Source organism: Botrytis porri (genome assembly GCF_014898465.1).
Source record: "Botrytis porri strain MUCL 3234 chromosome Unknown BPOR_001, whole genome shotgun sequence".
Classification (NCBI taxonomy): Eukaryota; Fungi; Ascomycota; class Leotiomycetes; order Helotiales; family Sclerotiniaceae; genus Botrytis; species Botrytis porri.
Genome location: NW_024066075.1, coordinates 1,601,552 through 1,625,938, shown reverse-complemented (window position 1 = coordinate 1,625,938; position 24,387 = coordinate 1,601,552). Strand labels below are relative to the sequence as shown.

The 24,387-nt window shown below is 43.4% G+C and overlaps 9 protein-coding genes across 9 annotated transcripts; 5 read left to right on the top strand and 4 right to left on the bottom strand.

Moving 5' to 3' along the window:
- Nucleotides 1-1,308: 1,308 nt before the first annotated feature.
- On the bottom strand, nucleotides 1,309-3,924 carry EAF01_000444 (uncharacterized protein; the record flags this gene model as incomplete). The annotated part of the gene is made up of 4 exons (XM_038908694.1): nucleotides 1,309-1,338; nucleotides 1,588-3,314; nucleotides 3,364-3,681; nucleotides 3,744-3,924. 4 exons carry the CDS (start codon nucleotides 3,922-3,924, stop codon nucleotides 1,309-1,311), a joined length of 2,256 nt encoding a protein of 751 aa, XP_038775600.1.
- Nucleotides 3,925-4,302: 378 nt separating this feature from the next.
- Nucleotides 4,303-4,758, bottom strand: EAF01_000443 (uncharacterized protein; the record flags this gene model as incomplete). The annotated part of the gene is made up of 5 exons (XM_038908693.1): nucleotides 4,303-4,331; nucleotides 4,381-4,465; nucleotides 4,523-4,567; nucleotides 4,619-4,675; nucleotides 4,726-4,758. The coding sequence occupies 5 exons, from the start codon at nucleotides 4,756-4,758 to the stop codon at nucleotides 4,303-4,305; spliced, it is 249 nt and encodes an 82-aa protein (XP_038775599.1).
- Nucleotides 4,759-4,964: 206 nt separating this feature from the next.
- EAF01_000442 (uncharacterized protein) lies at nucleotides 4,965-5,534 on the top strand (the record flags this gene model as incomplete). The annotated part of the gene is made up of 1 exon (XM_038908692.1): nucleotides 4,965-5,534. One exon carries the CDS (start codon nucleotides 4,965-4,967, stop codon nucleotides 5,532-5,534), a length of 570 nt encoding a protein of 189 aa, XP_038775598.1.
- Nucleotides 5,535-6,481: 947 nt separating this feature from the next.
- EAF01_000441 (uncharacterized protein) lies at nucleotides 6,482-7,191 on the top strand (the record flags this gene model as incomplete). Its single annotated transcript, XM_038908691.1, has 5 exons — nucleotides 6,482-6,512; nucleotides 6,632-6,658; nucleotides 6,718-6,766; nucleotides 6,822-6,837; nucleotides 6,895-7,191. 5 exons carry the CDS (start codon nucleotides 6,482-6,484, stop codon nucleotides 7,189-7,191), a joined length of 420 nt encoding a protein of 139 aa, XP_038775597.1.
- A 455-nt stretch (nucleotides 7,192-7,646) lies between these two features.
- On the bottom strand, nucleotides 7,647-8,461 carry EAF01_000440 (uncharacterized protein; the record flags this gene model as incomplete). The annotated part of the gene is made up of 5 exons (XM_038908690.1): nucleotides 7,647-7,687; nucleotides 7,746-8,111; nucleotides 8,165-8,247; nucleotides 8,307-8,389; nucleotides 8,441-8,461. 5 exons carry the CDS (start codon nucleotides 8,459-8,461, stop codon nucleotides 7,647-7,649), a joined length of 594 nt encoding a protein of 197 aa, XP_038775596.1.
- A 299-nt stretch (nucleotides 8,462-8,760) lies between these two features.
- EAF01_000439 (uncharacterized protein) lies at nucleotides 8,761-14,817 on the top strand (the record flags this gene model as incomplete). The annotated part of the gene is made up of 1 exon (XM_038908689.1): nucleotides 8,761-14,817. One exon carries the CDS (start codon nucleotides 8,761-8,763, stop codon nucleotides 14,815-14,817), a length of 6,057 nt encoding a protein of 2,018 aa, XP_038775595.1.
- A 616-nt stretch (nucleotides 14,818-15,433) lies between these two features.
- Nucleotides 15,434-16,147, top strand: EAF01_000438 (uncharacterized protein; the record flags this gene model as incomplete). Its single annotated transcript, XM_038908688.1, has 2 exons — nucleotides 15,434-15,949; nucleotides 16,013-16,147. 2 exons carry the CDS (start codon nucleotides 15,434-15,436, stop codon nucleotides 16,145-16,147), a joined length of 651 nt encoding a protein of 216 aa, XP_038775594.1.
- A 6-nt stretch (nucleotides 16,148-16,153) lies between these two features.
- Nucleotides 16,154-17,083, top strand: EAF01_000437 (uncharacterized protein; the record flags this gene model as incomplete). Its single annotated transcript, XM_038908687.1, has 3 exons — nucleotides 16,154-16,247; nucleotides 16,292-16,616; nucleotides 16,696-17,083. The coding sequence occupies 3 exons, from the start codon at nucleotides 16,154-16,156 to the stop codon at nucleotides 17,081-17,083; spliced, it is 807 nt and encodes a 268-aa protein (XP_038775593.1).
- A 784-nt stretch (nucleotides 17,084-17,867) lies between these two features.
- EAF01_000436 (uncharacterized protein) lies at nucleotides 17,868-24,220 on the bottom strand (the record flags this gene model as incomplete). The annotated part of the gene is made up of 2 exons (XM_038908686.1): nucleotides 17,868-18,979; nucleotides 19,030-24,220. The coding sequence occupies 2 exons, from the start codon at nucleotides 24,218-24,220 to the stop codon at nucleotides 17,868-17,870; spliced, it is 6,303 nt and encodes a 2,100-aa protein (XP_038775592.1).
- Between the last annotated feature and the right edge of the window lie 167 nt (nucleotides 24,221-24,387).

Below are 24,387 nucleotides of genomic sequence, written 5' to 3'. Positions count from 1 at the left end.
GCTGATTCTGCTTTTACCATTTCTTACAAAGGCTTTAAGTTACTCTCCGTCTCCTTCTTTCTTCGCTTCTTTCACATGTGTTTATTCATTGTGGTTTCTACATGAAGGTGTCCTTGTTCGTTCGTGAGTGGAGTGGAGTAGGAACATAGTATGGAAACTTCGGAATTGTGTGGGAAGAATGTTGATATACATGTATGTATGCAGAGAGACTTTCCGAGGGATATCAGTCAGTAATGTGGCTATTTGGTGAATGGATGGATGGATGGATAAGATGCGTATGTACAAACATTAGCTAGGTAGCTTGTGTGCTTGCTTGCTCACCAAATAGCGAAGAGGATAAAAATTCAAGATTCTAAAATGCATTCATTGATTTTCCCCGGTGAAATGGTTTTCCTCTTCCTACTCAAAAAGTGTAATTTTAATAGGTCTTGTAATCATGATAGAAGGTTCTTGAAATATTTTATTAGTTTGTATCTGCTTGTCTGTCTATCTGTCTATTTATCTCTCTCTCTCTCTCTCTCTCTGTCTCTCCATCTACTTGTGACCTTTTATCCTTCTCTAACTTCTAACTTCTAACTTCTTTACCCTAAGTAAAGCAAACAAATCTTCATCTGAGTTAAATAAAGAGAAACCAACTTGGAGGATAGGATAGGATAGGACAGGATAGGATAGAATAGAATAGAATAGAATAGAAGTTTTATATTGTTATTTTTATTAATTCAGAGAGAGAGGGGGGGAGGGGGGATGTAAATCATATAGTTGATATGGTTGATATGATTGATATAGTTGATATATGTAGTTGATAAAATAAAATAAAATAAAATAAAATAAAATAAAATAAAATAAAATAAAATGAAATAAAATAAAATAAAATAAAATAAAATAAATAAAATAAAATAAAATCACCAGATGAGATAAGATCAAATATAATAAGAATAAACGTGATATGATTAGAAAATTCACGCCTAAACTAACAAACTAACAAACTAACACCACAACAAATCGAACGAAACCTAACCAGAATCAGATTCAGAATCAAATTCTGGCTTGTGTGACTCTTCTCATTTCATCTTGTCTCATGCCATATCATCTCATCTCATCTCATCTCATATCACTCATATATAGGTAGGTAACTACCTGAATTGATATAACATGATATTCTATGCTCTCTCCTTGATTTTCTTTCTCCTCGCTTGCTGTGATTCTTGATTGATTTGATTTGCTTCATTACCGATCTTGATCTTGATTACTGATTTTCAACTTGCTTGATTTCAATTGCCTGATTTGCTTGCATGATTTAATGATCAATCACGAATATGCATTTCCGAGATCGTGTTCCTGCACGCGTGTTAGTGACTGTGGTGGGATTTGTTTGTTGTGTTTTGTTCATCTGTCTATTTGTCTGTCTGTATGTCTTGGGTGCGAGTATGCATCGAGATCGAGATTTAGATTTAGATCCAGATTTAGAGGTTGTGTTGAGAGACTTGATGGGGGATAGTGGGAGGGGAGATGATGAATGAGAGAGAAGAGGAGGAAACAGGGATAGAGATAAAGTGAAGCAAAAAACGAAACAAAAAACAAACATACCTTAAGATACTCCCCACCCTTCTCCTGATACTCCTCTCTCGTAACCCTCGCCTCCTTCCACCTCTCCCCACAACTCCATTTCGCAGCCCCCTTCCACGCATCCAGCAATTGATCCTTGGCCCTACGAATCTTGACTTCCGTGCCTGCCTCCAAATTCGCTCTCAATCCCTCTCTCAATCTCTCGTCAAAATTTTGCCACATCGTATTTCCCCCCGTTAAAAAGATGTCTTTCAGAAAGTCTTTCTGATTTATGCCCGCTCCTGAAATGCGCTGATTCAATATATCGGCTGCGATTTCCACAATTCCGGCTTGATCCAGACCGGCTATGCTGGGGTTGAAAATAACTTCCGGGACACGGATTCGTTCGACGTTGAGATGGAGTTGGTGGGCTTCTGCCGTGCTGGCTGGATTGAAGGGACGTGGTCCGCGGAGGAAAGCATGGATGAGGGATTTGGTCCAATCGGTTTGCGCATCGAATGTATGTTGGTCTGTGAATTCAGGATCGTATTTAAGGAGATCCGCTTCGAGGGTTTTGAGAAGAACGCTAGGATCTTCTTCTTCTTCGTCATCACTACCGCCGTCTCCAGTTTGGATGGTACGATAGACTCCCCAATCATCATCATTCTGACCAAAGTTATCATCATCGCCCCCGCGACGACGTTTTTTAGTCGGATTATCGGATGCTAGGTTTGCGATACTCTTCATGCGGATTTGACTCGCGAGACTTTTTCTGTTTCCTAGGTCTGCTTTGAGACGTTCTCTATCTTTAATCTTTTGAAGCATAGTAGCTCGAGCTTCTCGACGCTCTTGAAGCCAGCCTTCAAGATCATTCTCTCGTTTTTCATCATCGATGCGTTGTTCTTCAGCGATACGAGCTTTTTCTGCCAACTTCTCTGCCTTGGCACGAGCACGAGCTTCGTTATTGGACTTCATAAGACGTTGATGACGCTTTTGTTTGAGGCCTGCTTCGTCTAGTTGCTCATCTGGAATTTCAAGCATAGAGTAATCTGGTTCCTCGACTTCTTCCTCGATTTCCGGTCCACCGACATCCTTGGTTCGAGCCTTTCGAATGCTTTTGTCGAGTTCCTTGATGGTTTTTTCGAGAGCAGCTTCGTCTTTCAATTCTTCGGCGTCGAGTAATCTTTTAATTTCCTTCTTTGTTTGATCTACCAACTTGCCTTGTAAATGCCTGTAGTACTCAAGTTCTTGTTCTTTGCGAACTAATCTCTCAAGTCGCATTTTGGCGGCTTGTTCTTGTAATCTTCGACCACTCTCCTTTCTCTTCTCTGCGATCTTGGCTAACTCTTCTTCACTTTTTTGTACCTCGATGACTTCTGTATAAGGGTATTGAATGACACGGTCTCTATCTTCCAATCCTGTCCAATCGAGATACTTGCTCACTTCCTCATCATAATCTCGTGATAGATAACAATGATCTTGTACCATGTATTCCATTTGAGTAGCAGCTAGCTTTCCAGGAAAGCTAGGATACTTTAATTTGATGAGCTTTAAGAGGTATTCGGCGCTTTGTGATGCACCCCAATTCAATCTTGTTGCCTGGGTAAGCATAGCTTTCGACTTGTAAACCGGGATAAGATGTGTAGAGCTATGGGACGAAGATACAACAAGTCCTGTCTTGCCACCATTGTAGTCGTAAGAAAACAAAGAATCGATTCCGTAAGCCACAGATGGTGCTCCATAACATTCAAAGATTATTTCCGTCATAGCTACCCCATTTTGTTAGCAGAATTCGTAAGTTCAGTGGGAAGTCCACACATTTCCTTGAGTATGGTAAGTTTGCGACAGCTTCCGTCATAACAATAGGCATGTCCACACTTCCTTCTGAATCGACGCCCAATTTAAGAAAGATACAATCCAGTACCTGCTCCATAACATCCCAATTACTGACAATACCGCTTCCCGCCTCAAAGGCATTTCTCATGTGGCCCTTAGCTGTAGTATCTGCATAGACATCGGCGCCAACAAATGAATACGTTTTACCCATCTTCCTGTCTCTATATTTGGAGAATAGCGGCAAGATATTAAGACGCGGTGAGTCCTCAAAGGACCAGCCAGCTCGAGTCACCGATGAGCCTGTAGCAAAAAGTATTAGTATCTTTGGGATGTGGAAGTCATGATGCCCAGCGCAGAATTACCATTGTCAATTACTATCGCAGCTTGACCAGATCCCCGCGATTTAGCTGTTCGATATCCATCTGGCTGAGGTTCAACATATTTGTCAAAGTGAAGATCTTTCGCAGGATATAGAGTAGGAGGAGGTATTGAGTTCTGTTGCTCTGATGCAGGCGCATCGAGGTCCATGGCAGAGGGCGACATGTTCCTAGAGAGGTAGTGGTTGGTTTTCGCTGCGGTCTAAATCATTGTTTGTATACTCTCGCGGCCGAAAGAATCGATTAATAAATAGTACACGTATTGACGACAACCTCTCTAGTGGTAATTATTCCTCTTTATGATGTTGTCGCTTCACAAGGCTAGATTTTTGTGACAAGGCTGAGATGCATGTATCAGTTACATGTGGAGATCACGATTAACCTTACTCTATCTATATGTACAATCTACCGCACCAGATTTCGTAGGATATTTTTAAAGGTCGTGGAAATCATCTTTGTAAGTCATTAATCAGAAATCATTCTAAGCATCAACCTCCATCATTAAACGCCGGCTCCTTGCCCACAAAGACTCTCTTCAGTTCTATCATGATGGCTCCTTGAGACTGTCGGTAGCTTTCGACAGATTAGCATAAGTCTTGAGGCAGTTGAAAATTTAAAGCACCTTCTAAATGAAAGAGAACATTGGATTGATAGTTCTTGAACATATCTGCAACCAAAACAACATTTGTGTTTGCGTTATTGATCTCCTTATTCTGGTTCAGCTACATGTAACTATTAACCGGCGATTACTAGCCCACTCATACCTGAAGATTCTTGTTCAAAAGCATGATGGCTTCATTGAGTTTCTCCTAACAGTTGATTTAGTGTGATATCTTGGTGGGTGTGCTTAAAATACTTACTACATTGGTGATGATTCGAGAGAGAAGCAAGTTTTGCTGGTGCTCATGAGGGTTTTCCTACATAATGTTCATTATCCTGTAGAGAAGCTTGACATATTTAACCCTACCATAGTCTCTACTGCTGATGTGATTTGGGTCATGAAATGCGATGTTTGCCAAAGTCACTGTTTGGTTGGTGTTTATAGTAAACATTGGTACGAGTTCCATGCGTTGCCTGATTGGTCGGCTGTTGTGAAGCTCGAAGCTCGATCAACAAGGCGGAAGGAAGGCAGAGCAATTCAATTCAATTCAATTCAATTCAACTTCAATCAAACAATCATAAATCAACCACCAATCGTCATCAATCATGGCGCCAACAACTCCAGAAGCTGAAGCTCATCAAGCACTCGTCGAAAAGCTTGATGTCCACTCAATCAGAAAACCCTTTCGCAATACACACTGGAGACCTAACCAGCGTCGCAACAAGAATATTAAGACCATTCTCGGCGACGCCGTTCGAAAGGAAGCATCACTTATGCCGACACAAGATAACAGCGGTGCTGTGACACCCTTTTCTGAAGATAATGCGACCTCGACTGATGGTGATACGACACCTGCCTCTACGAGCGCTCCTACACTTCAACCAAATCTCGCGCAAGCTTCCAAAAACTTATCGAAATTGGTATTGGAACGAAATATGAGGACGAACGGCTTTTCTAATGCACCTACTGCGACATACACTAATATTGAATCGGCACCATCTCTGGCACATTCAAAACATTATTGCGATATCACAGGATTACCAGCTCCATATACAGATCCAAAGACGAGGCTACGATATCACAACAAAGAGGTGTTTGGGGTTGTTAGGTCTTTAGGTCAGGGAGTTGCAGAGCAGTATTTAGAAGTACGAGGAGCCCATACTATCTTGAAGTGAAAGGCGACGATAGTGCACTACATTGGAGCATTTGGAAAAGGTGTAATTCTCGGCCTGGGCTTTGCTCTACATACGGTTCACCATCTCCGAAGAATGGCAAGCGATGCGAGATGCGCAAAGGTTCAGAATGGTTTGGCTACTTGACTATATCGGTGTATATATACTGGCAGAAGGATCGAGGGGGCAAGGACAGACTTCTAGGTGGAAGATTTGTATGATTGAGATGGATAGAACCAGCCTTTAAGGCGCTTGAAGAAGAAGAAGAAAGGGCCAAGAACGGTCGAAATCAGTACGAGGATATGTCTGACCGACAAAGTCAAGCTCATTCTACCCACCAATCATCTTTCAATGATTGGTTCAGGAATACGCTCCGGCTTAATCGCGATCATGAATATTATCTGCCTACTCGAGTAGAGATGACGTGGTACCGAGAACATATAGAGAATGAAACTCAGTCACCAGGACAAATTGTCCTAGTTCGTCGTGGCAATCATAATACTTTACCTCGTGCAAGTGTGCAATAGGATTGATACTTCGGAGGCAGGTGAAGAGAGGCCTGAAAGAGTACATACCCTTTGCATTTTCTTCCACATCTTGTTAGTTGACATATTAACACATCTCATGTTTTATCCAATATCACTAATCGAAGTATCTATTGTGATTCTTTCCATATCTTCATTTCAAAGAATGGCTTTGGTTAAGAGTGTCAGACTAGATAGAACTCGAGAATTCGAGTAAAATTTATATTTAAGCTTTTGTGGTCATGACGCTAATTCATGTCATGAGCACGGACGCGTCTAAGCCGCGTTCTTTCAATGAATTCCAACAAAAGATCATTAAGGACAGCTTTACTTCAACTACCTACCAACTGTTATATTACGAGTGTGTCTTGTAGAAATACTCAAATACTTACGCATTTCTAATTCCGGGCTCGGAAGATATTCAAAATGCCTACCATGTGGTTGTCAGATTCCCAAAGTACGTTCTTGACTTCAACAGCCAGATGGTTCTGGACTATTTGCGCCGAGTTCAATGGATCCAGTTCCAAACATGCTATATTATCTGGTAGGGGTTATGCTAATGGATGCTTCGTATAGAGATTGGGGTAGCCTTTTGTTCAGGTGGTAGGTGAAATTCTACGGTTTGTGCTTCGGATCTAGTATAGCTGATGAGGTCTTGAAAGGCGGGTTCTTCCTGATCGGAGGTGTTATGATGTTTTTTGATAGAGCTATGTAAGTTTGAACTCTCCGTAAGATCCAAAGGAAGGTGATACTAATAAACTTGTAGGCTCGCAATGGGAAATGTGAGTATTCTCGGGACCTTGAAACAGCGCTTCCTGGCTTACAATATGTCGATATAGATTCTCTTTTTAATCGGCTTAACTGTTATAATTGGACCACAAAAAACAATGGCGTTCTTTGCACGGAAACAAAAGCTTAAGGGGACTGGAGCCTTTTTTGCTGGACTTGCACTCATCCTCATGAGATGGCCATTTACAGGATTTCTGGTGGAATTATACGGCATATTTATCTTGTTTGGTGACTTCCTAGGGACTATAGCTGGGTTCGCAAGGAATATACCGATTATTGGCCCATACATCGGAGCTATGGTTGATAGAAGCGGAGTTGCAATGAGGGGAGCAGAGTTGCCTGTTTGAGAAATGGGACAGGCAGAAACCCACGAAATCTCAACAAGAACTACGAAGGAACACGGAACATGTACACGATGTTATGGGACGAGATGAGCTGAGCTTATATGACGCTATGTCCTAGTTTTTACGACGATTTAGATTGTATATGAAAAGGGGCACCAAACTGGCTCACACCTGGGCCTCTAATGAGGTATAGACTAGATGGCAAACAGTAAAGTAGAGCATATGCTCCTTTATATTTCGCCAATGGATGATGAGGAAATATTGAAGACCACTAGGCATTTGTATTTGTACCATTCAAGTATTAAGACGTCGTCTTGAAAGTTAAGCCACTTTGCGACCTCACTCGCCAATATTCCCGAACCTCAAACTGCAATTTACATCCTCCAATCGAAACAATGTCTGCGAGAATGCTATCAAAAAAAAAGATGAGAACGCCAAAGCTAACTAAATACATCAATCTACATAGCCACGCAGCATGAGTTCTGCTTCTTTGCTTGTGCTATTTTATAAATTAGTAAAAGCCCATATAAATTTCAATCGTAACCTGATAGACTCACTATAGAACATCTTGCTCTGCGCACTCAAGCCATCACTCTTCGCCACCAATGTATCAATCTTCTCGCCTCTCTCTAATACACTCTCAATAGTCTTGTGCAACACAATTTTCGTCTCATCCAATTCCTTTTGGATCTTCATGATGCTATCTGCCTGTTGCGGGTCTTGGTATTTCACAATATAGTCGTTTAATTCAGGGAATGAGAGGGTTGGGTTTGAATCGGCCCATTCTGATCGAGGGTGTGCATTTAGAAACTCGTCGACGACTTTGGAGAGAAGTTGATGGGCAACGAGAGCTGGGTATTCGTGGTCGGAAATTATTATACCACAGACACCTTCGGAACGTCCATAGGCGTGAAATGTGTTACCTGATGTTGTCAGATAGAGGGTCTTGTTGTAATGTGGAGAAGTTGAGATTTACTATCTTGTTCAATGTCTTGTCTCTGGCCAGGCTTTGTTCGTTCAGCGACGGTCTTACTGAAAACCGTCATGAATTCGCCATAACTGTACACTCATCCTATCAACCAGCCTGATCCCATGCAGAAGATTAGTAGTAATCTTACCTGTTTCTAGTAAATCGCCCGTATGCGCTCAACTCTTTCACGCAGCAGAGCTCGTGTGAGGGGGTCTCTGAGTTCTTGATTATCTGATAGCGGTCAGCCTGATAACATTGTCACTGTGATATCTGCGAACGAACTCCGATATAATGCAACTTCATTTTCGCGATTTGGGGTTGATTGTAAGAGTGATTGAAGTCTCGATAGCAAAATAAGGTGTAGGTTTGGAAGGATGTGGCTTTGCTTTGTTCTTGATGTTGAAACTCAGGGCTGTATCCTGTACAATCACATGGGGGTTACAGTATGACGACGGATTTTATTATGCCCGGTTGGCCCCACCGATTACTCCCCGCCGCGTGAATCAGCTGAAGCAGCTTTATTTATATTTCATGAGAGCTAGAACTAAAATCTTCATTAAACTTCACATTTCCAAGAAGTTGGTAAAGATTGTTCGGGTATCATGTCTCCTTCAACGCTGGATTCGGCTGAAGTGCAATGGCAAGCCCAACTTGCTGCTATGAAAAACGCCTTGGCAGAGTTGAATTTGCCTCCGAGCTCGACAAACGGGGATACTAAGTCATTTGATATCGACGTTGAGTTCGACGACGACGATGAATTTACTTCCGGAAACAGCGGTGATGACGTTTGGGACTTCATCAGTGACGAGGATGATGATTTGTCCAGCAGTGATGTCAACGACGATTTTCCTAGTCTTTCTGACTCTGCTGGTGCAGGCAATTATGGACCTCAATGGTTGAAGAGCAAATGTATGGAGATTGCTCAGAGGAAGCAGGGACTTTCAGGAAACGACCTCCAGGAACAAATCATGGCAATTTTAGGGTCTGATAGTGGAGAGGAAGAGCTTCAATCCACTTTGATTGACATGATCGGCTTTGATGATATCGAATTTGCCATTGAAGTCATCTCCCACCGTAAGGATATTACCGCCGCTTCACGTTCTATTGGAACTCAAGATGACGGCATCTTTACTGGAAAGTTACAGACCAGGAAGGAACGAGAAGCGGCCTTAAGACAGAGAGATTATGAGCATAAAAATGCCGCACTAGGACCGTCCATTAATCGCGGCGAAGAAAAATACCCCCACGTTTACAAGTCGCATCATGCTGGTAATATCCTGGATTCGAGAGGAAAGAAGTATGCTCTACCGGTAGGCAGTGAAAGAACAGAACACGAGAGATACTCAGAGTATACTGTCCCGGCTGGAAAGGTTGGAACTTTAGGTGCAGGTCGAAGACTTGTCGAGATTTCTGAGATGGATGGCCTTTGCAAGAAAACTTTCAAGGGTTACAAGTCTCTCAATCGAATGCAGAGTTTGGTCTATCCAATCGCATACAAAACCAGCGAAAACATGTTGATTTGTGCTCCCACTGGTGCTGGTAAAACTGATGCAGCAATGCTTACGATACTTCACGCCATAGGAGAAAACGTTTCACCACACCCATCAGAGAATCCCGAATCCTCAGACTTTGTGGTTAATTTCAATGACTTTAAGATTGTCTATGTCGCCCCAATGAAAGCCTTGGCAGCCGAAATAACACAAAAGCTAGGTAGTCGTCTAGCGTGGTTGGGTATACAAGTTCGCGAATTTACTGGTGATATGCATCTCACTAAAAAGGAAATTACACAGACTCAAATTATCGTTACAACTCCTGAAAAATGGGACGTAGTCACTCGGAAAGGCACTGGAGATACTGAATTGGTTCAAAAGGTTCGACTTTTGATTATTGATGAAGTACATATGCTTCATGATGATCGAGGTTCTGTCCTAGAATCATTAGTTGCCCGTACTGAACGTCAAGTCGAGAGCACCCAATCTCTCATCCGTATTGTGGGACTATCTGCTACCCTTCCGAACTATATCGATGTGGCCGATTTCCTCAAAGTTAATCGGCATGCGGGTCTGTTTTACTTCGACGCTAGCTTTAGACCTGTACCTCTCGAACAGCATTTCATTGGTGTCAAAGGGAAGGCTGGAACCAGGCAATCGCGAGAGAATATTGATACAACTGCGTTCGAAAAAGTCCGAGAGATGCTGGAACTTGATCATCAAGTCATGGTCTTTGTTCATTCAAGGAAGGACACTTTCAACACTGCTAAGATGTTATATGAGAAGGCTATAGAGCAAGTTTGTGTAGACCTATTCGATCCCACTCATCATCCTCAATATGAAGCAGCTGTAAAGGATATGAAGAGCTCACGAGGTCGTGAACTTCGGGAGTTAGTGCCAAAAGGTATTGGTATTCATCATGCAGGTATGGCTCGTTCAGACAGAAACCTGATGGAGAGGCTGTTTGGAAGTGGTGTCCTCAAAGTCCTTGTCTGTACAGCTACCTTGGCATGGGGTGTCAACTTGCCTGCTGCAGCAGTCGTAATCAAAGGCACACAAGTTTACAGTGCCCAAGAAGGCAAATTTATCGACCTAGGAATTCTGGACGTTCTTCAAATCTTCGGTCGTGCAGGTAGACCACAATTTCAAGATACTGGTATTGGTATGATTTGTACGACAGCAGATAAGCTTGATCACTATCTCCAGGCCGTCACATCTCAAGTCCCTATCGAGTCTCGATTCTCGAAACATCTTGTGGATAATCTTAACGCTGAGATCGGTTTGGGGACAGTCACCTCGATTCCTGAAGCTGTCGCATGGCTTGGATACTCTTATTTATTCGTTCGAATGAAGAGAGATCCTTTGACTTATGGTATCGATTGGGCTGAAGCTCGCGATGACCCAAATTTGGTACAGCGTCGAAGACAACTTTGCATTCAAGCAGCAAAGACACTCCAGCAAAGCCAAATGATTATCTTCAATGAAACGACCGAGGAGCTCAGAAGTAAGGATGTTGGACGTATTGCAAGTCAATTTTATGTCCTCCACACCAGTATTCAGATTTTCAACACCATGATGCAACCTCAATCTTCCGAAGCTGATGTTCTCACGATGATTGCTATGAGTGGAGAGTTCGATCAAATTCAATCCAGAGATAGCGAATCAAAGGAGCTTACCAGCTTGAGAGAAGACTTTTCTCCTTGTCAAGTAAAAGGTGGAACTGATTCCTCGCACGCCAAAACGAACATTCTCTTACAATCTTACATATCTCGAGCAAAGCTTGAGGACTTTGCTCTAGCCAACGACACAAACTACGTTGCTCAGCAATCGGCCAGAATTTGCCGTGCCTTGTTCATGATTGCTTTGAATCGTCGTTGGGGACACCAATGTCTCGTGCTCCTCTCACTATGCAAGTCAATCGAGAAGAGAATTTGGCCATTCCAACATCCTCTTCATCAATTTGAGCTAGCCCAGCCAATTCTTAAACAGCTTGATGACAAAGAAAATCTTTCCATTGAAACTCTAAAAGAGATGGATGCAGCTGAGATTGGTGCGATGGTACACAATCCTGGTGCTGGAAGGACAATCTCAAGGATTCTTGATAACTTTCCTACACTCAGCGTGGAAGCCGAAATTGCTCCACTGAATAGAGATGTTTTGAGAATCCGTCTTTACCTCACGCCGGAGTTCAAATGGAACGATCGCCACAACGGTACATCGGAAAGTTATTGGATTTGGGTTGAGAACTCGGAGACTTCTGAAATTTACCATCATGAATTTTTCATTCTGAATAGGAAGAAGTTATACGATGACCATGAACTCAGCTTCACTATCCCACTGTCGGATCCGCTCCCCACGCAGATCTATGTAAGAGCAGTTTCTGATAGGTGGTTGGGTGCCGAAACTGTGTATCCAATTTCTTTTCAACATTTAATCAGACCCGACACTGAGAGTGTGTACACTGATCTTTTGAATCTTCAACCTCTACCAATTACTGCCTTGAAGAACCCGGCTCTAGAAGAGATTTATGGCAAACGTTTCCAATTCTTCAATCCTATGCAAACTCAGATCTTTCACACTTTGTATCATACACCAGCAAATGTTCTTCTTGGATCACCAACCGGATCTGGAAAGACTATTGCTTGTGAGTTGGCTATGTGGTGGGCATTCCGAGAGAAGCCTGGCTCTAAGGTTGTCTATATCGCCCCCATGAAAGCACTTGTTCGAGAGCGAGTCAAAGATTGGGGAGCTAGATTAACTCGACAAATGGGCTTGAAGTTGGTCGAGTTGACTGGTGACAACACACCTGATACGCGAACTATTCGAGATGCGGACATCATTATTACTACTCCAGAAAAATGGGATGGTATTAGTCGTTCGTGGACTACGAGAGGTTATGTTCGACAAGTTAGCTTGGTTATTATTGATGAAATTCATTTGCTTGGTGGAGATCGTGGTCCTATTTTGGAGATCATTGTTTCTCGTATGAATTACATTGCAACTCAGACCAATAACTCAGTCAGACTTATGGGTATGTCGACTGCGTGCGCCAATGCTATGGATCTAGGAAACTGGCTTGGTGTTAAGGAAGGATTATTTAACTTCAGGCATTCCGTTAGACCTGTTCCATTGGAAATTTTCATCGATGGTTTCCCAGAGGTTCGAGGCTTCTGCCCGCTAATGCAATCCATGAACAGACCGACTTTCTTGGCCATCAAAACGCACAGTCCAGAAAAACCGGTCATTGTTTTTGTTGCTTCTCGTAGACAAACACGTTTGACAGCTAAGGACTTGATTAACTTCTGTGGTATGGAAGATAATCCTCGTCGATTTGTCAAGATGTCTGAGGAAGATCTCCAACTGAACCTTGCCCGAGTCAAGGATGACGCTTTGAAAGAAGCCCTGAGTTTTGGCATCGGTTTGCATCATGCTGGTTTGATTGAATCTGATCGTTCATTGGCCGAAGAACTATTTGCCAACAACAAGATTCAGATCCTAGTTGCAACATCCACTCTTGCATGGGGTGTCAATCTTCCAGCTCATTTAGTCGTTGTAAAGGGTACTCAATTCTTCGACGCTAAGACCGAAGGATACAAAGATATGGACTTGACAGATGTTCTACAAATGCTGGGTCGTGCTGGACGTCCTCAATTCGATACGTCAGGAATTGCTCGTATCTTCACTCAAGATTCAAAGAAAGCGTTTTACAAACATTTCCTACACACAGGTTTCCCAGTAGAATCATCTCTTCACAACGTCCTAGACAACCATCTTGGCGCCGAAGTATCCGCTGAAACCATTACCACCAAACAAGATGCTCTAGATTATCTAACCTGGACATTCTTCTTCCGACGTCTCCATAAAAACCCTTCATACTATGGTCTTGAAATCTCAGCCGAAGAGCACAATACCATTGCTGCTCAACAAATGGCCAATGATTACATGATCTCAATGGTAGATAAATCATTGGACGAGCTCGCCGAATCTAAGTGCCTGGAAATCTACCCCAATGGCAACATCGATTCTACCCCTCTCGGAAAAATCATGTCTTACTACTATCTTTCTCACAAAACGATTCGTCACCTAGTTAAACATGCTAAACCAAATGCTTCATTCCGCGATGTACTTTCTTGGATGTCTTCTGCAACAGAATACGACGAGCTCCCCGTTCGCCATAACGAAGATCTCATTAACATTGAACTTTCCAAGAACTTACCTCTCCCAGCAGATGCAGCACATTTCAATGGACTTCCAATGTGGGATCCTCACGTGAAAGCATTTTTGCTGCTTCAAGCCCACATGAGCAGGATTGACCTTCCCATCTCTGATTATGTAGGTGATCAAACTAGTGTCCTCGATCAAGCTATCCGTATCATTCAAGCTTCCATTGATGTCCTTACAGAATTGGGATATCTATCAAGTGTTGTGCAAATGATCACTTTACTTCAATGTATCAAATCAGCTCGTTGGCCCGAAGACCACGCTTTATCTATTTTCCCTGGTGTAGCTCCTGATTTCGAATCATCCAAGGACAACGACATTCCTACATCACTTCAACAATTCTCAGCCCTACCTCAAAACGTGTATCAATCTCTCAAAAACAAACTACAGCTTCCAAGTAGAAATACACAAGCTTTTGATAAAGCAGCAAATATGATACCGAACTTGAAAATCGAAGTACAAAATGTTACGGCGTTGAAAATGGACGTTGTGATCAAGAGACTCAATGGATTAGTGGATAAAGAGGGTAAAATGTATGCGCCTCGATTCCCCAAAAGTCAGAGTGAGGGATGGTTTGTTGTGCTTTGTAGCAAAGGAAGTGATGAGGTGGCTGCTATTAAGAGATTGGGTTGGAGTGCTCCTAAGACCAACTTGAAGGGTAAAGTTGCTCAGGATGGAAATGTTGGCAATGGAGATGAGGGAAAACAAAATACCAGTGTGATAGGCGTAGGAGTCAAACCTCAAGCAAAAGCAACACTTAAATTTCCTGGAACGGAAGAAGGAGAGGAGGGAAATATTATGGATGGGAGAGTATTCGATGTTTGGGTTGTCAGTGATGGATACAAGGGGTTGATTTATAAGGTCGAGGGTGTAGAGGTACCAGATGTTATGAAGGTTAGGGTTGAGGATGAGGGTAAGGGGAAAGATGGAAAGGGAAAGGGAAAATGAGAAAGGTGATGGTAGTCGGTGTGGGGGGATGATAAAGTAAATAGATGCATATATCAATATGAACACACGAACGCGTACACCAATATACAAAATGAAATATTAAATCATGATATACCCACCATTTAAGATTTTTTTGGATCAAAATCCCTCTCTATGCTGAACATGAGATCTTGATTGACGTTTATCAAGCGGTGGGCCAAACTAGATATGAAGTTCATATCATTTTCCATAAACACCTTCTATCTTTGCTATTTCTTAGCTCAATTCCGACTCTTCGGCGGAAAGCTTGTCTTGAATGAGAATACACAATAGCAACAGTTAGACTTTGCGATCAAGAAACTGGATGAAATTATTCAAACACTTGGGTAGAGAGATTAGACACAGGCGGCACACTATGTAGGTAAGATCAACTGTTTGAAATTTGAATGGGTTGGAGTATCTTTACCCCTCCTCAATTAATTATTCTGAGATATATAAATCCATCATTAAAAATACCACTTTATGTCTCATATTCAACATTTTATGTGTATTCAAGTTGTATGGAACAGTATTTGATTTTGAAGATTTCTTTGGCCTATTTCAGAAATTCAGAAATTCAGATTTACAGATGAGAAATATGAGTACCCTCATCGCCAGTCTAATATCTCCCGAATTATCATTCAAAGAATGGGGTTTTGCCATCCTCGTAATATTCATTCTCGTACGCATCCATAAACAAAACCCCCTAACATCATATCATATCACATCCCACTCACCACCCCCACCCAGTACACCACCACCCACTCTCCTCCTTCCCCGGTCCCCTCCCCTGGACTCTCACCCGTATCCCCTACCTCCTCTCCCTCTGGCGCGGACGTCTCGCCCTCGACATCCACCCCCTCCACCAAAAATACGGTCCCATCATACGTATCGCCCCCGACGATCTCTCTTTCGCAACTCCACAGGCCTGGCACGATATCTTTCTAATCAAGGCGGGGTTCCTGCCTTCCCAGAACGTAAACTCTGGCATGGAAGGAAACCCGGGTCTGGAAAACCAATATCCATTCTTCATGCATTGGAACCTTCCCCACATCGGAAATTTCGACGGGCGATGGAGCGCGCGTTTACGGAGAGGGCGGCGGGGGGACAGGAGGTGATTATGAGGGGGTATATCGATTCTCTCCTTAGGCGATTGTAAGATCCCGTATTAGCAGAGGAGAATGCAGATGCATCTGAAGGTGCCGTTGTAGATATAGTTCGCTGGTATGTATTCTTTCCATTTGATCTCATTGGGGATCTGGGATTTGGAGAATCCTTCCAATGTTTAGAGAGCGAGACATATCATCCTTAGGTCTCGATGATAATTAATTCGCTACGCGCAGCGACGCATGCAGCTTCGCTGGGGTGTTATCCGGGAGTGAGTTGGATACTTGGGTTCTTTGTTCCGAAGAGTGTATTGCAGAAACAGAGGGATCATTGGAATTTAGCCGTTGAGAAAATAAATCGATACTGGGGAGAGAGACTCCCAGAGCGGATATTGTATCTCTGATTAAACGCGATGAGGAGGGGAAAGAAGGATTAACGATTCAGGAATTGCAAGCAACAGCTAGCGTGATCATTGTTGCGGGAGGCGAAACGACCATTACGGTCCTGAGCGGAATAACGAATTATCTCATGAACAACCCTCTGAAACTCTCCCTCCTCACCTCGGACATCCGAGAAAAATTCATGAAAGAAGAAGAGATATCAATAGCTACGCTGAAAGAAACATCCTACTTAAACGTAGTCATCCAAGAAAGTTTCCGACTCTGCAATCCCACGTAAGAAACCCCATTCATTCATTCTCTTCCCATCCTCTCATATCCCCAACCTAACCTAACAAAAAATCCACATACAAAGTCCCGTTAGTCTCCCACGCATCGTACCCCCAGGCGGCGGCCGCGTCTGCGGACACGACCTCCCAGAAAAGATATTCGCTAACGTGCACCCCCTATCCATCTCCCCATCATGTAAATATTTCCACAAACCATCTGAATTTCACCCCGAGAGATGGCTCGCAGCAAATGATTCTTCGTCTCCTTTTTATAACGATAATCGTAACGCCGTACAAGTTTTTGGCGTGGGTCCTCGTTCTTGTAATGGGAAACCTTTGGCGATGGCGGAATTACAACTTCTGCTAGCGAGGATGGTGTGGAGATTTGAGATGGAGAAGGTAGATAGTGAGGCGGAGAACTTGAAATGGGAGGAACAGAGAGTTTTTATCAATTGTCGAACGGAAACCTTTTGAAGTGAGATTAAGAACACGCTCGTTACTACGATAGTTTGATGTATATAGCTCCTTCGAACGGCTTTCCCCTCCAACCCTCCGCTATTTCCCATCTGCCCCAAAATAAAGAGTTTTCACAGTTGAAAAACAAAAACCTCTCAAGGTGAAGCTCTAAGAACACATAATTCGATACCACAGTAGTTTGGTTCATGTCTTTCCTTCAAACTACTATCCTCCTCCTACCTACCCTTTGCTAATCTCCACTCACCTAAACCTTTTGCATTGACATTTGAAATAAAAGGTTAAGAGATTTTTTATTATAATTGCAAATTAGAAGACTTGTGAAATGTAGCTCAAGGCACAACTCGATGATATGATAGTATGAAATGAGTAGATTATTGAAAATATATCGCTCAATTATATCTACACCAGATCTTCTTGACATAGGCCTTGGAATGGTCCATCTCTGTAGTGATACTATCACCATTATCATCACTATGATACATCACTGGTCTCACGAAACCATGTATAAAAGATCTCATAATCTGACAGAAAAGAATTACAATATGCTATCATCATAAACTAACTAACAACCATCTAGCCCACGACCGAATGATCGATCCATCTACCATCTAATCTAAGTGTGATGGTCCATCCATTTTTTCATCTATCATTCCAGCAGATGCATGCGTTCTTATAAACATACTCCGACGCCCGCAAAACAAAGCAAAGCCTTTGATCAATACCCGCCCATCAACTCATTATCATTTTCCCTTCAAATGATCTAATCCTCAACCCAATTCAATTAATGAGTTCCGTTAACACCATTTGTCTCTGTTTCCACCTCATCCCCACTGGGTTCCTCGTAACCATCTTGGTATTTATCCCAATTGGCCAACACATTGCCAATCTTTGGACTGTTAGTCAAACGATAAACATCCTCGAAATATTCCTTGGTCAATTCGAAAGGTCTAGCTGTAACATTAGGAATGTATTTTCCAATTAATTTGCTAGGATCGATAGTTGTCTTGTTAATTTTCTTGAGCAAGAAACTTCTGAATGGCTTGACTCCACTTCTCAAGAATGTGGAGTGGAAAGGTACATCAATACCCTTGAGAGGGATGGTAGCGAAACCTCTTTGGAGATCAAGGGGTTTGGGCTTGGCTTCGGTTTGTTTAGCACATTCGCGAATGATTTCGACGAGGTGTGCTTTGACGTCATCGAGACTCAAAGTTTGCATGAGCTCTTGGATGTCGATCTTTTGAGCTTTGAGGTAGTTGGTCACACCAGTAAGCGTGTCAAGAGCTCTGAGATCACCAGCGCAAACGTATTGCATGTTGGCAATGTTGTAGTTGACGATTTCCAATAACCAGCTAGTTTCTTCAGCAATGTTTGCAACAACATATTGAAGGGCTTCTTCGTTGAAGGTCTTGGAAATTCTGCTAGGGTTGACAGCACACATAGAGTAATTGGATCTTCCAGAGGCATCACGTTCGACAGCGACTTGCATAGTCAAACCTCTGTAGAAGACGACAGACACCAAACTCTCAATTGGCATGACATCTGCCAAAGCAGCAAGGGCAGAATATTCTCCGAGGGAGTGACCAGCGAAACTGCTATCACGTTGAACAAGACCCTTGGAGCGCATGTCTTCAAAACTTGCCTTCTCCATCAATGTCAAAGCTGGTTGTGTGAATTGAGTGGCAGAGAGAAGACCAGTTGGTGATCTGTAGGTGTAAGATGTAGTACGTTCGTCGACTTCCTTGAACATCTTCTCGGACTTGGTAGAACCATCGGCACCAACAGTTTCGAAAGTCATAGACATGTAGTTTTGACGAATTGCCTTACCACGAGGACCACCAAAGTGAATAGTGAGTTCCTTGGGGTTGTTCTTGACAATGTTGGTGATGGCGAAACCTGATGTATTGTTAGAAATGATGTCATAAAAAGTGAATTGAGTAACTTGCCATAGTTGTCCATGAAATGCTTGTCGGCACGATCCCATACTTCTTTGGCGACAGGACTGCTAGCATACAACTCCATACCCATACCTTGTTCTTGAGAACCTTGACCAGTGAACACATAGGCCGAGACTGGTTGTTCGACTTCGGCCTCACCAAGTAAGACCTTATCTTCAGTCTCCTTGTTGCTAGCCTCAACCTTGATGATCTTACGACCAGCAACCATACCGACATGTTGTAGCTTGACTTCGATATCATCATTTGGAAGAACCATACCTGTCAGTTGAGCGTGGAAACTGCGAACACGACCAACGTGATTCTCTGCAGCCCAGGTCTCGACTAAGCTGCGAACAGCTGCACTTGAGTACATACCATGGGTGATAGTACCAGGCAGGTTTGCGTAGCTGGAAAAGACACGAGAAACGTGAATAGGGTTGTAATCACCCGAGACACGAGCATAGGTTTCGTTGGATGTTGGTGCTCTCAGAGAGAGAGGAGTCTTGCCATTGAGAGGGATGGGGTTCTCGAAGTTAATTGGTTGTTCAATTGAGGATCCATGACGCTCAAGGTAATCAATGACTGGGTTGCCATGAGAAACGCCAGCTTCGTACTCGACGCTTGCAACTTGGATGATCTCCTTGGTTGGAAGCTCCAACAAAACTTGACCTCTAGTCTCAACACTTGAGAAAACGGTCTTGTTCTTGAAGCGGACAAGACTCTCAAGACGGAAAGTCAAGGTTTGACCAAGCAACTCGTGATCTGGCTCATCCAAGTTGAACCACTCCTTAGATCTCAAGACAGCAACGTCCTTCGAGGTAGCAAGATGGATTTGCATAGGTGTCTCAGTCTTACGCTGGAAGGTATTCTCGAAATCGGTGTAAGCACCTCTGTACAAGAATTGTGAAGTAACCTCCATTACTGGTTTGCCTTCTCTGGTAATGGTACCGCATACCTCGACCATCTTACCAGAGTCTTGGTTAAGAACAGCATTGATCTGGGCTGTAGTCTCAACTTCGTCACCCTTCTTCAATGGCTCAGCTCCAGGGATCATGCGGAACCCGTTAGAAAGATGCACGAGTTTGAGAAGATCACCATCAATTGTTCTAGGGAAGATTGGCTTGGTAATGGCCTTCCATCCAACAACGATAGCAAAATCCATAGGAGCGAAAACCTCCTTACCAGGTCGGTCCACGAAAGCTTCTCCGGTGTTTCCAACAGCGTGAACAAAGTCGTTAATAGCTTCGCTGGTGATGGTAGCTTTACCACCATTGAAAATGCCAGTGACTGAAGCGTCAAGGTCAAGAGTCTCACCGCCGAACCAGGCTCGCCAGTAGAATTCCTTAATACGGTCATTTCTATCATTCATGACTTCACGAATTGGAGCATAACCAGCCTCAGGATGGTATGTGAACTTCAATGGAAGAGATACTGGCTTGCCGACGGCAGTTGTGTCTTTGACCATGTTGACCAAGATCTCGTTCTTGCCAACCAATTTCGCGTCAATTACTGTAACGTAGTGATTTGGTCTAGGTTGCTCCTTGACGGTGATTACGGTCTTTGAAGGGTCGTTAGGATAAGCGATCTCAACAAAAAGACCCTTGACAGGAGAGAAGATTCGTTTCATTGGGTTTGTTTGGAATTTTTGTCCTTGAACAAATACCTCTGAAGTGAAGAGAGCATGTCGCCAAGATCTCTTACGGCCTGCAAGTAACGAGAGCCAAGCCTCGAGAGATGGTAGAACAGCAGTGGGAGAGTATGACAATCGGTAAGTGGTCTTGTCAGTATCTTCTGAAATTGTGAGACCTTCAACGTCGACCTCCTCCTCAGTTTCAATGAGCTTGCCACCAAAGTATTCAAGCACTGGGATAGAGGATTCATCTCCACCGTAGATATCTTGGGTTAAAAACTTAATGTGTGCGTTGTGAACACCGTCGAGAATTTCCTTGATTGGCTCGTCGACAACCTTTGAGTATTTGACAGCCATTGGACCTTGCAAGATACAGGTTCTGCCTACATCTTGACCGATGACAGCCTCGAGATCTTCAGATTGCCAAAGAGAATCTTTCTTGAAGAAGAACTCAAAGTTCTCGTCAAGAGATGGCACGAAAGTAGTTGGCTTTTGACCTCTACGTTGGCAAAGCATAAGGAAGTGCTGAACATCTTGAGCGTTGATGAGTTGTTTCTCCGATTCTGGATAAGCAGCTAGGATCTTTTCCACAGCTGGGTTAGGATCTTCCAAATCTGCGTAAGATTGGAGTTTGGATGGCTGTCCTTGACCAGTTGTGAAACGCTCCTCAACACGGCGAATAAAGTCACCAGTGAGCTTGATGTATGATTTGTCGATCCAACGAGACTCGTGCTTGACATACATCAAATCTACCATTCTGCGAACAACTTCACCATATGTCATGTCCTCAAGATCAACCGTCTCCCCAGCTTTGTTACGTCCAAACCAAACCTTTTGAAAATCATCATTCAACTTCTTGATGATGTAATCACGGTTCTTCTTCAACTCAGGTACTCGCTTTTCTTTTGGTAAACTGAAGATCTTGGCATCCATCTCAGCCCAGAATTTAACACCACGAGTCGCCAACTTGTGAATTGGCTCACCCATTTCAGATCGAACAGTGATAACCCCACCGGCAGGGCCCTTGTAGGTCTTCTCCCATGCGGCATCATCAAGACCTTCAGCTTCAGTGATGGCTTTCTTAGCATTTTTGCTGGTATATGCTTCCTTAGCTGTCATCACACGACTGCCAAAGAGACATCCATCGAATGGCATTGGGGGGTAGCCATAGTTCTTTGACCATGCACCGGTGAGATAAGGATAAGTGTCTTCTGCGCCACCGAAACCACTACCCGCGATCAAGAGAACGTTCTCCTGTCTTCTGATGCGCGAGTACATTGAAAGAATTGGTTGATGGAAATCCTCGAAGGAGTGATGTCCACCTCCACGTCCTCCAGTCCATTGAAGAATGACTGGGAAAGTTGGGTTGGCCTTTGCAATATTGATAACAGCTTGAATGGCGTCCATGGATCCTGGCTTGAATGCGATATGTTTTAAGCCGAGAGTTTCAATGTATTCTTGTGCCACCTCGATGGAAGGTACACCAGCACCAATTGTGAGACCTTCGATTGGTACACCTTCTGCACGTAATTGCCCGAGAAGTGGAATTTGCCATTGCATAGCACGTGGGTTAACGTAGATAAGGTTGACAGTAATACCACGACCAGCTGGAATGGCATTCTCAATCTTTCTCAACGCTTCGGTCATAGTCTTGGCATTGTAGTATCCACCTCCAGCCAACTCGATTTGATAACCGGCGTTCATAGTCGCAGCAACGAAATCCCAAGGAACAGTACATGGTGTCATACCAGCAACCATGACAGGGGGAACTCCCAAGATTCGACTCATCTTTGTGTCCACAAATGTTTGACCGCTTGAGGTCTTGACCAATTTTGGACCATGCTCCTTTACCCAATCAACCGCATACTTGACGGCGTGTTCCTCATCACGATCGAAAAGCTCGGGCTTATAACCGACCTCTGGAACGGTACCACTAACTGTGCCAGCTAAGATAACACGAACACCAGTTCCGTCTTTGTTGCGGCTGGTCAAAACACCGAGACCAGATACACCACCAGGGCCGAAATCAAGAACGTGAGTTGCATTTGGGAAAACTGTAGCCTTTTCCCACTCAACAGTATCGTGGGTAATCAAACGCACCAAAGTTGGCACAATGTTGCCCTGAATATCATCCCGGATGTCCTTTCCAGTATTAGTGTCGTAGACAGGAATGCCCAATGCTTTGCTATCAATCTTGACGTCCTTTAGATCTTCGTTGATATGGTTTGTAGCTTCGGCAAGATATTTGCTGTGGAAAGGTGATGTGATTGGCAAGAATCTGTTTACAAATCTAACTTTGCGCTCTGTGAAGGGAATCTTAGTCTGGTCAAGACCAGTTGGAGCCTTGACTTTACGTAATTGAAGGTTGAGACCATACAGAGAAATTGGAGGTCCTGAAACAACCATATTTCTAGCACTGTTAATAAGAGAGATGGCGATTTGTCTATCTTCTGGAAGATATTTGTTGGTTGCGTTGATATGTTCCTGAACTTGAGCTTGCGATAAATCACGAATGCTCAACATAGGGGTGGGTGTTCCTTCGCCATTATCTACCGAGTCCTGGAGAATATTGGGAGCGAGAGAGGTTCTTGGGAATGTCTGCTGACTGCGGGATCCAATCCAGAACAAGATTGTAAGAGCTGAAACTGCGACCTTGTCGAATGATTCCCATGAGTCTGCAGCAGAGGTAGCAGCAGCCAAAACAACACCTTGAGAGTGACCAGTTGTTCCACTAATCCTGTCTCTGAATTGCCCGGGAGTAAGTCCCAAAACTTTGCAGGTTACAGCATAATGACAGAGCTGTACCAAACCAATCAATGGGAAACTGACTGGTGCAGAGACCAAATAATCAAGATCTGGAGTGGACTCGGGATCATGAAGCCATGACATAATGTCCAAACCCTTTGGATATAATTTCTCGGCTCTGGGATCCTTTGACAGACTCTGCAGCAGTTCCGCAGATTCGGTGATTAAATCCTCTACAAAGACTGCATATGTGCTATACAGTTCCCGAAGCTCATCAAAGTACTCTTCGATATTTCCTTGTCCACCAAAAACATTATAAATCTTGGCTTCGTCGTCGCTAGCTGCTCTAAACAATGCTGATTCGTGAGGGCGAATTGGCCTATTGCTAGCTGCACGCGCAGCATAGTAGGATTCGACTACCTTGAGTTTCTTTGCATCAATTCCAGGGAGAGTAGCAACCAAAGCGTGAGCCTCGTTGCCCCTCAAGAAACCACGTTCGAATTCGTTCAAAACGAGTTTCAACACCTCCTCATACGATCCTTGCGCATCGTCTTCTCCCTCATCAACTTCTTGTGCTACAAACCCCAAATATCTGGCAACAAGCTCGGCCACAGATGAAGGCTCGTCATCTTGTGCGAGTTCGTCTGTAGGCTCGGGAAGAGAAGCCAAAAAACGGTCTTTGATCTGAGAAGCTTGGAAATGAATATTTGTGGGTATCAAAAATGAATGCTCTAATGAGCCATGTGAGAGAACGAGTGGTCGCAGAGATGATGAGGATCGTGGTGTTGAGACGCCCGTTTGAGGGCCGGTGGCAGTACCGTACATGATGGCAAGTGGTAAATTGTGTGTTGTATGTGTAGAAGTGTTGAATTTGTCTTTTACTGGTTTTGCAGAAATCAATAAAAGGTACTCGGTCAAAAGGTGTCGTTCAGGACTAAACCATGGATTATTGGATTGTACTCACATTTTTTCACAGGACTCCAGAAACTCAA